Source organism: Parasteatoda tepidariorum, chromosome 5 (genome assembly GCF_982258835.1).
Source record: "Parasteatoda tepidariorum strain Cologne lab strain chromosome 5, Ptep-v5.0, whole genome shotgun sequence".
NCBI lineage: Eukaryota > Metazoa > Arthropoda > Arachnida > Araneae > Theridiidae > Parasteatoda > Parasteatoda tepidariorum.
Genome location: NC_141759.1, coordinates 76913041 through 76927085, shown reverse-complemented (window position 1 = coordinate 76927085; position 14045 = coordinate 76913041). Strand labels below are relative to the sequence as shown.

The 14045-nt window shown below is 28.9% G+C and overlaps 2 protein-coding genes across 2 annotated transcripts in view; one reads left to right on the top strand and one right to left on the bottom strand.

The window, feature by feature from the left end:
* The window catches only part of Pgm2a (phosphoglucomutase 2), a 28975-nt gene extending 27304 nt beyond the window's left edge, over window positions 1-1671 (top strand). The window contains exon 16 of the mRNA XM_016059567.4: window positions 95-1671. Coding sequence (XP_015915053.2) covers window positions 95-197 — 103 coding nt within the window. The 3' untranslated portion in view covers window positions 198-1671. The remainder of the gene's footprint in view (window positions 1-94) is intronic.
* A 6729-nt stretch (window positions 1672-8400) lies between these two features.
* Window positions 8401-9173, bottom strand: LOC107445218 (gem-associated protein 6). The gene has a single exon (XM_016059566.4). It carries the CDS (start codon window positions 9054-9056, stop codon window positions 8523-8525), a length of 534 nt encoding a protein of 177 aa, XP_015915052.2. The 5' UTR covers window positions 9057-9173; the 3' UTR covers window positions 8401-8522.
* Window positions 9174-14045: the final 4872 nt, after the last annotated feature.

Here is a 14045-nt window from a genome sequence, read left to right as displayed (position 1 = left end):
GGGCATTTAGGTAACCAGAATTCAGGTTTTAGTCTTTATTGTTATTAATTACAGGAATTAAATTATTGTAACTTTTCAACTCTTTCCTTTGCAGTGACTGGAAAAAGGTCGATGCAACTCTAGATGATATGGTTGAGGCTATGACTTCAAACTGGATTAAGCCAGAGAAATATGGATTCCTTCCTCGACCAACATAGTTGATATGAGAAAAAAAATAACAGTTTCATTATGCTTTTTCTGTTACTTGTTTGCTTCTGAATGTTTGTTTCTCCTTTTGTTCGAAAATTACCTTTCTTTCATGTATTTCAGTACCTTGTTATATTAAAATTCTTTTACAGTAGTATTCAATTTTGAAATTGCATTTATTAAGTGTGTTTTATAACTTTTCAGAACTAGTCATATTATTTGTAACTAATTATGTTCTAGTCAAACAATAATTGAAGTCAGATGTTTCAAAAGTATGGCCCACTACTTAATACCATTGCTCTTAAAATGAAAATTTTTGCACAATTATTACTATTCTTTATTAAAAAGCTAAGTTGTATGTTTAATTACTTCAAAATTAGATTTTAGTACTATAGTAATTGAATAATTTAATTATTGTTAAACTCAGATGAATTGAAAAATAAAGATAATTTTTCTTAACCATAAATATATTTAAAATTGTTTTATTTGACCTTGTATCAAAAATAAACTGATTAAAAAATTTTATATTTAATTGTTTTATTCCATTTTCACGCTTATGCGTATATTGAGTGTTACATATATTGATATTATCCTGTTTAATGGTATTTATTCACAACAATACAAATCAAGTAATGGTTTGCATTTTAATGAAAATATAATTTATTGATTGTAAGATTTTCTATTTTTTCATTTAAAACTGTTTCTATTTTTATTCCTTTTCTATACTTTGTGATAATAAAAAAATACTCAATATATACTATTCATTATCAGCAATTTATACCGATTCATGAATTTCATGCCCTTCTTATTCATTGTTTTTTTTTAAGTAAGTCTACGAGGGAACGTGAATATATTTAAGCCGTTATGAACTGTTAATAGTAACACTTTTGAGACTATTGATTTCCCAAGTGATAGTTTGCATTTTAATAAAATACTAATTTATTAAATTGAAAATATTTGAAATTGTTCCTATTTTGATGCCTTTTCTGTGCTTTCTGTAAAAAAAATAAATATCTGATGTGTGTAGATTTTAATATTAATAATTTAATGCTATTTGGGAATTTATTGGTTACCTGTTTATTCGTTGAGTATGTCTGAGAAGTTGGCAAATTTAAACACATCCGAATACCTTGAGAAACGGAGTATGAATATATTTAAACAGTTCTGAACTGGTATTTATAAAACTTCTGACGCAAATAGTTTTTAAAATTTGCAAATGTGATGTTTTATTTAATCGAAAAGAAGGAAAGAAACTACAACTTGTATGTATAGTTATGCATGTTGAGTTTAAAATATTTAATGTTTTGTAACAAAATTAGACTGCCTCAATAAGGTCCATGCCTTTTATTTGTATGTGTACATGGGAAAAAATGCATTTATTGTGTAATTGTCTTGGACGTATAGTGTAGAAGTAAATTGTAACACTGGTTATAAATAAAATTTGTAAAGCATTAAAAAAATAAATACTTTTATTGTTCCTGATTACTTTATGTAATATTTAATTCAAAAATAATAAGAATACTTAAATATATTTAGATTTATTTATTGGTTGGTTTATATTTTCAGCTAATGCAATAGCAAATCTTGTAGGATGGAGTTCTGTAGTTTCACAATTATTGATAAGTGTATTTGAGTTTGGTGAAATCCATTAAAAAATTATTTGATTAAAATAGCCTTGAATTCGATTACGAACTTTAAATTGCATTCGTATTATTAGAGAATATTAACTAATTGATACTGGTTATTATTTTTCTTTAATGCAATTGTAATATAAAAGTTTTCTACGTATTGATCTCAAATTATAATGAGTTCAGTGGCCCCATTTATAAAATTATACTGGAAACTGAATTCTGAAATTAAAAATAGCACATTTTATAGTCCTTTTGCAATAAAATTTGCCTTTCTTAAATTTGATTAGTAGTGTAAATTATAATTTTATTTTAATTTAGTGTTAGCCCTTTTTCAAAGAAGTCTACTATATGTATTCCTTTCCACAAAATGTCCTGATTTTTCTTTGGCCTACTAATGGCAACGTAAGCATTACTTAAATTATGGCTTTAGCCAAAAGAAAAAATGCAATGGTCTATGCTGCATTCTGAAATAATGTCATAATTATAAATAACCAAGCCAAGTTAGCACCATTCTCTTCATATATGTTTGAAGGGAACTCTAGGACTGTTGAACTAGGAACCACTGAAACTGCATATGCTAATCTTTTTTCAAATGAATTTGAAAAATCAAGTATGCTGGCATTTCTTCATTATCTGGATAGTTAAAATATTGAAGAAAATGTCCTTGTTATTATTTAACAGTTGTTTACAACTATATGCTCAATGGGAGGATTGGAAAGACTATTCTCAACATTTGGTTTCCCACATTGTAAAATAAGAAGTTTGTTTCAGGGTTCACATAGTCCTTAATTTTAATTTTGAAAATTAAGGGCCTTTAAAATTTCTTTATTTCCACTATTGCTAGTTGATTCCATCCATTTTGTCTTCCTTTCACTTATAATAAGACCCTGCACAGAAACTTGAGCATTCTGGGAGATGGAAACGAGCTTAAAACAAGCTAGGGAAAAAAATGTTTCAAAGTGTGAGTAAAAATTAGGCAACAATATTCTGAATATCTTGCAATGAAAAAGAGAAGAAAAAAACATTTCACTCTTTCTTAAATCAAATGCTTTAAAAAAAAGAAGTAGCAAAAAAAAATCTTTTTAAGCTTGAAGGGTATTTTTAGAAGAAAAAAAATTCTAAAAAGCCATAGGTACTTCAATTTGTAATTACAAAAAATTATTAACTTTTTAAGCAATTTTGAAGTTTTAAAAAGCATTAGCATTTTTTTAAATGCACAACTAAGCTAAACACAGGGTGCGTAGCAATATCTTTGAATCAAAAATAAGCACTTTTTAAAAACTTTTCAAGCACTGCACAAAAATTTTCAAGCACTCAAAAAATTCATATTCAATCAGTGATATCATTGAAAAACAAAAACTTTTTATAAACAGTTTTAGCGTTAAAAAAAAACAACCCAAAAAGAAACAGACGTAAATCGAAACAATCAGTACTTTCCCACATCATCGAGTGATTTCAACTTGACCCTGAACTCAGAACAAAAGTACCCGTACCCCCTACGTCAAAAAAGTGTTAGAAGTAAAATAAAATAAACAATAATAAAATTAAAATAAATTAAAAAGAAAAACATTTCATAAGGATTTGATATTCTCCATCCGAATTCGAGCACTCGGGTTTCTGTTTCAAGTGTGCGTGCATGCGCAAGTCATAACGTGGGTACGACATGAAGTCCGCGTCAATGATTACGTAGCAAACACCCCATTTTTCGTGAAATGCATGGGATCCACCAGATATCACTGAAGGGAAAAAAAAGCACTTTTTAAAAACACCAGCTGAAAAATGCACCTTTAAAAGCTTTTAAAAACGAAATCCCCAAAAAAGCACCTTTAAGTACTTTTTACAAACGCTACGCACCCTGAAACAGAATTTCTCACAATATAAATTAAGTCATTTTTTTAAAGAACAATTTTTTTTTTCAATGCTGTAACTGATGGTATAGATATATTTGATGATAACCAATTATATTTTTATGGTTCTTAATTTTTGTTATGAAAAGGTGAGAACTCTACAGTTGCTATTAAAACTCAATATTTAAAGTTCTAAATATATAAATTCTTTTTCTATTTTAAAATAAATTTCTTTTACTCTAAAAATATAAAAAACTAAACATTTAAAAATATGTGCAAAAAAATTTATTAAGCTTATAATCCAGTGAAATTAGGCTTCGCATAATAAATAAAAACATAAATGATACCTGAAATCTCCTTTACTCTATTCTGTACGATTTCCCTTTTTGAGGGAAATGAGGAGTCACTTGATGGGGAGAATTGTATTTCTTCTAGACAAACGACATTTTTTATGATGAGTTTTTTCACGTTGAATCAAATGAAACTTTACAGGAATTAATAAAAATAATATTTCAGGAGTTGTAATCGTTTTCATGTATTAAAAGTACTATTTTTAACATAACTCGAATACTAATTTTACTTCCATCTAAGGGCTATCTGAACATGCAAGATATATTTTCAAATAAAAGTTTTTATACTGAATTGAATTAGAAACTCCTGAAACTATACTGAATAGAAATAACACTTTTGAAATTATAAGGAGTTTTTTCATAAAAAGTGCAATTCAAAAATCATTTCAACTTTTTTATGATATATTATTATTTTGACACTCATCGACTCAAGTTTGGTCTTAATCAATTAAAATTACATAGGAAACAATACCTCACTTGTCTGCATAGAAATGTAAGATGTGAAAAGTGCATGTGTATGAAACACTTATAACTTCTAAACTGTTAGTCATCATCCCGGAATTGTTTGCATTCAGTTCAACTCAAAAAATTGCACCAGGAACAGTAACTTTCATTTTCAGATAGTTCCTAAACAGTAATGTAAAGTGTGTATTTAAGTACATCTCAAAAATACTTTTTATACATAAAAACTCTTTTCTAACTATTACTTCTACTATTTTCTTAACTATTACATCTATTGACTCGTGTTTAGTCTTATTCAATTAAGAGGGGAAAAAATAGGAAACAATGCCTTTCTTTTTACATAACAATTTCATCTGCACAAATAGGTGCAAGTACAAAAACCTTTTAACTTCTAAACTATTGATCCGATCATCTTGTGAGAATCAGCATGAAAAAATACATAGGAAACAATACCTATACTTGCCTGTGTAAATGATATGCCTTTCTCTTCCTCAAGTCACTCCCAATTCCCCTCTTAAACGACTAGTTATATTTTTAAGAGTAGGGGAGTTCTCAGCAATTCTTTATTACAACATGACAAAGCTTTCTACAAAAAAATAATAATTCTTCCCAAGATATTTTTGTCATGAATTACTGTAACAATAAGCAATTCTGTAATTTTAACAAGTTCTTTAGCCAATCCCTTCTTGATTTAACAACTAGATACATTTCTCAGTTCTGTAGTAAAAGTATTCTTAATATGAAAACTAAACTCAGAGGCGCGACAGCCCATAGAGGGCCAAGGTCTACTGTGCCCATCTCAGTTTTCTTGACCTTGGGCTCTAGGGTGCGGAATCCCCAGTGTTTAGTTCCCAAGCATGCTTGGTACTAATTTATCGAGCCACTGAAGGGATGAAAGGCTGAGTCAACCTTGCCCGGCCCGAGGATCGTACCCAGGACCTGTGGCACAGGAGCGCAAAGCGCTACCACTCAATTCTGAATATGAGTCAGCTAAAATTGCTTACATACTTAAGAGGTTCATAAAAATGTTTTGTGATAATTGTAGAGTAGTGCCTATACTTTTTAGGAAAGTTGATGTACCCAGTAGGAATCTTTTTGTACAAAGTTGGATTGTTGAAGCTCGTGCTATCACGGTTCATACCATGCCAGTAATCTAGATATACCTGACTAATAAAATTGATACTCTTGATTTTGTGCCAAGCAGTTTTAAAGATTGGAATTCAATTCTTAAAAAAATCAGGAGCCATCCTGATTTTAATAACTCTTCAGATAACGAATTTATTAATGACAGATATGCATTATATACGCAAATGGAAAATTCGCCATCCTCCCAGAAATGAAATGTTTGTGAGTGACTTAGATTTCAGATATACAAAGAACTTCAAGTGTAAGGTTAATAATAAAATAAGGTTAGTCAATAATTAGTTTTACAGTACCGGTCAAAAGTTTAGACTTACTTGTTCAAAACTTTAAAAAATAATTATATATTTCTGGCTTAAACATGTAATGTATAAAACACGAACATCAACAAACTTCACAAAATGCTATTAATTATTTATAAAACTGTTAATTATTTTTTCCTTTTGTATCTATTTTGTAGTTGAGTACGAAAGTGCACATAAATACTTATTCTAAAAAAAGTGTAATTTATTTTAAAAATTCATTAATTTTTAGTTTATAAACAATTTACTTTTCATCTTTTGTAAAGTTCATTATAAGTTAATTTCATGTACATAACACATTTAAAATATTGTTATAACAGCCTTATTTTGCATGAATAACTTGGAAATATTAAAAACCAAAGTTAAAATTTTTCAATATAATTTATTACAGAGAAATATGGATCAATGCAAGATATAAGTGTATAAACAGGAGTAGTTATTGCACTTCATGGAGAAGGCTATTCAAGTAGACAAATTACCCTTAAAAACTGATGTTTCCCACACCACTGTTGTTAGAACTTTGCAAAAGAAGAAAGAAACTGACCAAAATAAGAGCCACCAACTATCAGGGAGACCTAGAATAATGTCCAAACGTGAGGATAAATTTATCTGCATTCAAAGTAAACGCCAGTGATCTCGAACAAATTAATAAAAATTTTTAATCGTAAAACTCTATTTAAACTTTTAAAAGTGTGCTGCATTAGCTCTCTCCCTAAACATTTTTGGAAGGATGGCTGGCTCTCCCTGCTTGGCTGAAATATTTCTGAATTCCTCATGTTTAATATAAGCCCATCTATTATTCAAAACCAAATTGAATATAGGTGTAAAATAAGTTTCCATGTAAAGTTTGTCTTCTTAAAATACTGAAGTAGTTACAACATTTTAATAGTAGTTTGCAGTCATTGTATTAAAAAAATAGTAATTCTCTTTGTAATTAACTACATTTATAACAAAGTAGTTATAGTAAGCTAAAAAATAATGTAATTTTTCTAATTATTTGTAGTAAGAAATGGTGATATAGCAAATTATTATTTTTCAATATATTCTTATTTAAATGCCTACCAGACTAGATGTTATAACCTCCCTTTTGTTGACAGTTATACTAACTCACACAAGTTACAATCAAGTTCAGTTATGCAGTGATAACAGAATAAGCAAATTACGACCAGTAAAAATATTTGGGGGAAAAAATGAACTTGCTAATACCACTACTTTTATCTTTTCCAATGCTGAAAATCTGTAAACCACTAAAACTGTTCAGAAACCAAGTCATAAACTTTCTGGTCCAGTTTTGACCATTGGTTGTACAGCTCAGTATTGTAATTTTTAATAAACTCATTAACAATTTTTTGTATTTGTCCAATAAATAATAAAAATAAATAAAAAAAATTCAAGTATAATTTGTTTGTTTTCAAGAGTAAAAGAGATGAATAAAGTAAAAAAAAAAAACATCTAAACAGTATAAAAACATCCAAGTTACATCAGTCAGCAACTACATCACTCTACTTAAAAATGTTCATCCCAGGGTTGGAGTTTTTGCCGGCAAAAACCAAATTATCTAAATTGCTGATTAAATATTATTACAAAATACTTGAAACAAATTTAAATCAATCATAAGGAATAATAATTTTGATACATTACATGAAAAAATTATTTTTAACATATTAATAATTAATATAATGGTAATAAATTTTAAAAGATTGAAAGTTTGTGATCTCTTTTCATTTTAGAATCCTAAAATAAATGTTTTTTTACAAATAAATATTATTATTTGCATAATAATGTCCTAATAATAATGTAATAATCCTAAAATAAATGTTTTTTTTTACAAATAAATAAATATTATTATTTGCATAATATTATTATTTATTATAAAAAATTATTATTTGTACAATAATTAACTACACATATTGATAGATATTTTATGTTTTAAATTAGAGTTATATTAATTTAAAATAAGTTCGTTTCACTGGAAAAAAAAGAATAATCACAAGTTTTCCAATCAATAATGTTTTAAACTACTAAAATGATATATTATTACATTATAATTTAATTATGGAATAATAATTTTGTTAATTTTTTTGTAATTATTCATATTTATAGTATATATTTCAATTTTAGGAATAATTTTGTATAAAAAATGTGTTTTTGTCCTCTCATCTTGAAAAATATAGGTTTTTGCCACTTTTTGACAATTTACTTGGCAAAAACCTGTTTTTGCCAGGACGGTTTTTACCGGAATTTACCATGGTTTTTTCCAATTCTGCTAAAATATTGCCAACCCTGGTTCATCCACAACAAAATGCTGCTAAAAAATGCTCATTTACAGCAAAATGCTGATAAAAAATTTTAATCTATAACATTTTGGGGGGTTTCAACAGTTTTGATTCCTGGGGGGACACTTTAATATTTCAAGCTTTTTGCAAATAGTGAAAATTTAAAAATTTTATTTTTGTAATAAATTACGAAAAATAAAGAGAAATTTCGAAATACCAACTACAATTTATTTGTTTTTTAATAACAGATAAATGTGAAAATGATAGAAAAATTTTAAAAAAAAAAAAAGCAGAACAAATAAATACGAATAAAAGCACCCGAAAAATATCAGGCGGTAACTACTTCCTCTACAGCATTTTTGAGTTGAGTTTCAACAGTTTCGATCTCTGCAGGCAGACTTTCAATAATTTCTGACGTTTTTTGCAAAATGCGAACATTTTTACTGATGCAGTTTTCGGGTCGATATGGAGGACGAATAGTCACTGAATCACAAACTATCAGAGAGCCATCTTCATCTTCTGTTACAGGTAGTCGATGCTTTTTAATCCAAGTAACCAAACGTCCTTTCAATTCTTCTAATTCTGCTGGTGATAAAGAAATGTTATTACCAAGAGATAAATCAGGTAAAGTTCCTGGAACTGATTCGTCAACATTTACACTTACACAGGCTTCACTTATGATCAGTGTAGACTTAGTTATTTTCGATTTATCATTATTAAGAGTGACAAGAATAATGTTTCCACTTAGTGGGTCAAGAGCCTTCATCCATCCTTCATGGCAAATACGATCAACAGTCTGAACTTTAACAAATTTATTCAAATGACACTTGTATTTTAAAGTTTCAGAAAAATTTATATCCATAATATTAACTTATTGAGAATCAGAAAGAAACAATTTTTTCATAATTATAAAACAGCAGATGTAACAACAACAAAGCGCTCTTTTTAACGCTTACAAATACCTATTTCTACTAATATGAAAGATCTAAAGTAAGTTTTAAAATAATAATGATTCAGCTTACAGCTTTCATATTTTTTTACACTTTCTAAAGCAAATGGATATCTTCAGCATGACGTCATTTGAAGAAACTACACTCCGCTTACGTTATGCTTACTTGTTGTTGTTCTTAATTTACGTCGCGCAAAAGCTGCACAATAGGCTATTGGCAACGGTCTGGGAAACATCCCGGAGGATGATCCGAAGACATGCCATCACAATTTTGATCCTCTGCGGAGGGGATGGCACCCCCGCTTCGGTAGCCCGACGACCTGCGCGCGAAGTCGCGCACTTTACGGTAGGACAGTTTAACGAAGACCAATACCGCACACTCTCGTTCCCTACGCAGACTGATCCAAGTGGTTACCCACCCGCTCACTGACCACAGCCAGTGATGCTTGACGTCGGTGATCTGCTGGGAACTGTGTCTTAACGATCAGTCCACTGCGGGACACGTTATGCTTACTAGGCAAATACGTGTATTCCAGGAAGTTTTATTACTGTGATTTGTATTCTATATTTGAACTAGATTTTACCATTCATAAGATATTTCTTTAATTTATAAATTCTAATAGATCGTGAGCCTAAAAAAATTTAGCAAAATTACTATCACAGCATAAATAAAGCGTGAGGTTTGCCATATTTTCAGTGTAATCTCTTATTTGGCTATTTGTGTAAAATAGCACTGTTTGTTATATCTTGGGTAGTATTACAGCCAGTTTGAGGAGTCTTTCGAATGTATTTTTTATTTGTTTCGTTGGAACATAAATTGAAAAAACGTGTTATATTGAAAGCATTACAAGTATAATAAAATTTAATGGTGCGCTTTTTTCCAGCTTAAACACTAAAAGCAATTGGAAATAGAAACCGTTTTACGCGAACTTTGAACCCCCCCCCCCCGAGCTATCTGCGCATAGTTTGTAGAAACTTTAACAAATATTTTTGACAAGTAAATATGAAAAGCATTAAGAAAGGGGAAAATTTTGCAGTACATTCCTATACAACTGAGAAGGGGAGGAGTTGGAAAGGGGTCAAGAAACCGGTCTTCTCCCCAGATGGCGTATTCGAGCGTTGCGATTGCGAAATAAAAAATTAAAGCAACAACTTTCTTTAGGATGGTGCCTCATAATATTTTTTTCTCCTTCATTTTCAATAAAAGATGAGATTAATTCAGCTTCAGACTTTTTTCCGATAGAATTCGTATTTTTAATTATTATAAAGAGAAAAATTTTTTTATTTTTTTTAGTTGAGTCCCCCATCTTCGTTCAGAATTTAAAAATAAATTGGGCACAAAACTAGAAATCAAATAGCTACACAAATGATAAAGCTAAAATAATTCCAATGTTTGTTTGCTTTTTGTTCAGTTTTTTGTTCATTTATTATTTGTCGCCCTTCTCGGTGCCTTTACGTTATTATGTTAATCAAAGAACGTATTTAATAGTTTTGATTTTGACTGGAAACAACTTATGTTATTTAAAATTTACCACAAACGAGCTAACTTTCCCCTGTACTTATATCTTCGAGGGGCTGTAAAAAATGCATCGTGAAATGTACAATATTGGCAGTTGTTATCAGCATCAATATTCATATATTTGGTGCCCATTAAAACTGCACCATTTATCATGATCGCAGTAGTACCTACTACTAAAATTAAGCATTATTGGTGTCAATAACATTATGGTGGCTTTTTGCGGCTCTCCGAAACGAAGAAGTGCACTTTCTTTACAGATTGTTCTTATTTCATTTAGGGCTTATTACCAAAATTGATTAAGCATCATTGACACCAATAATTAATCTCCGATTGTTTACGCACTTTTAAGCGAATTGGCAGCATTTCTCCTTTTATTTTGCCTTTTAGAACATATATTATTATTTTACTTCAATTATTAACTATTACTAAAATTAATTATCATTGACGCATACAAAAATATTGGGGTTACCTTTATCCTCAACGGATTAGTAGATACCATTTCTCCATCCGTTTTGATATTCTGTACAAAACTTTTATGTTAAATTTTAATTATTTAATAACATGTTTTAAAAGCATAACTATAAACAAACTAAACATGAGATATCAGGCAATCTTAGAAAAGCTAATTTAGTCACACAATTTAGTCACACGCCTTTCCCAAGTAGCACAATTCACAAAAACGATATCGTAAAAACTTAGCTTTGAACATTGTACAATATCGTAGCGAAATATTATACTATATAAAAATGGACCCCTTTTATAACGTATATTCAATATTGCAAAACGATATTGTAAAAACGTTGGGGAACGTCGATCGACATCTCTCTGCATTTACAAACGCTGTACTATGTCAACCGACATCGTCAACACGATATTCAAAAAACGAATGCTGTGGAATGCCGACAATCGCCAAAATTACGTTGTTTGAGAAAGTAAAAATTAGCTTTTGAAAATATTCATGCCTGTTTGTAACCTGGAAAAAGCTGATAACAAAACCATTCTAGCTTGTTTAAAATTAAATTATTTGACATTACCAAAACTTATAGAATTTTAAAGTCTGCAGCTTAGTTATTAATATCTAATAAGTTTGGGTAGGCAGGTATATTTTACTAATATTCTAGAAAATAAGCTAGAAAGTAAATAGTTTTGTTAAGATATTTCTTCTCTTTTTCAGGGTACAAGCAGCCATTTATACTGAGAAATAATTTTAATATTTTAAGTGATTTGTGCAATAATTTTCACAGCATCTATATTTTACAATGTAGATTAAAATTACAATATGTTTAATTTAAAACGATAAACTTTTTTGCTGTGACGTTTTAGTACTATATAATCTGTATTTTACTTAAATAGTATGTATGGAAAACAAAATTCCTTATCTTCAAAGCATCAGGTTTGATTTTAAGAAAACTGATTAAAAAGAAAAAAAAAGCAATATTTACACTGATATTGTCATAATAAAATAACAGGAGTCACTTCCTCAGATTTCTGATTTAAAGAAGGGTAAGCATGGCAGAATAAGCTGTGATTTAATTTACTTATAGCCTTTGTCCATTAAAGTGTTGCCAAAATATCTATTCGGTTATCTTATTATCTATTCTCTACGGTTGTCAAATCTGTAAATGAAATATAGTTTTTATTAAACAGTAAAGAATAATATACTAATTTCTGTAATTTATTATATTCTTTAATACAATCAATTGTTTCTAAAACAAAACTGTCAGTTGAGACAAACTTAGTCTTCCTGCCTTCCCGGTCGTTGGCGGTGGCAAGAACTTCACCAAATTTTTCAGCTTTTTCTAGTCAGCTAGTTTCTTCAAACAGTCTGAAGGTAGCAGCTGGAAAAAAAATAAGACATGACATGAACTGGGGTTAATTTTAATATTTTTAAATTAAAAGACAAATAGTTATATTGAAAACATTACATGAACTAAAGTGGACATAAGCATAACGCAAGTACTACTAGCAGCGTTTATGCTAATCCCTAGGTTGACAATTTTTTTGTATAGAATCAGAGCAGTTTTTATGTTTTCAGTAAGTTTATAACATATGGAATATGAGTAAGTTTACAGTAAGAACCTTACGACCCTTTACGAGTAAGTTTATAACATATGGAAAATATTATATTTTATAATATAATAGATGGAAAAAAGTTTTTCTTTGAATAATTTTTAAAAATTATTTGGTCACCTTTCGATGAGGTGATCCGGGTTCCAATCCCAGTATCGGCAGGGATTGGAACCCGGCTGGGTCAATATGAATTCCACATCTAACATGTGCTTACCACAGTGCTGATTCAGATATAGTGAAGTATTTTGTAAAGGTACCGCTAAGTGGTAATAAATTTGGCTTGGACACAGATTCCTGTTCTTTAACTATTAAAACAAAGTTTCAATTAGCAAACCATAATTTTATTTAAAAAGTGAGATTTTTTCTCTTGATTTTTAATATGATAGATTCATCAATAAGTAAATAAATATTTAATCATTTTCATATTAAAATATTCATTTTTAATCTTATATCAAAATAGATAAGTTAAGCTAAAAAAAAATTTTTTTAAAAATATGTACTCATTGGAATTTTTTTTTCACAAAATTTCTTTATAGAAAATCTGATAATGTCAAAGATACTATAAACATATTATGAGGAAAAAAATACCAGTTAATAACTCTACTGCTTCAAATAGACTTTAAAAGGAAAGAATGACACTATATCAGGAAAAAACATCTGAATTCATCAGCCCCCTTTTTATCCCTTCTAATATAACCTCAAGCTTTAGAAATAGACATTTTCATCCAATAAAATATAATGTAGATTTTAATTCCATGCTTTTTCAATCAAAAGGTAGAATTTTAATTAACATTTGCATTTTTTTTTAAAAATTCATGTTTATTAATTACTTTCTACAGCTATGCAAGTCTATATTAAGACAGCATTAAATGTGTACTTTAATCTGTACACATTTAATGCTATCCAATCAATCTCAAGAATCAAAAAGACTTTTAAAAATGTAATTTCAAATGTGTTGGAATTTAACATACACCAAGAAAGAAAGTAATTTCAATAACTAAAATTAATTAAATAAATTTTAAAACTAATAAAAGAAAACAATAAAAGTATCAATAATTTAAAACACTGTTTTTTAACTTTCAAAATCAATGATTTAAAAAAAAATCATTTGATTTAAATCATGTATTAAATCATGATTTGAATCAAGCTAATTTAAATCAACAAACCCTGATAGCTAGTAGTTGAGAAAAGACGCCAACTTTTACAAAACTTTAAGAGTGGCTAACCTTTGAAACATACAATGCTGTAAAATGTAAAAGTATTAGAGTTTAGAATACAAACTAAACAAAATAAAACAGGAAGGACCAGGGTAA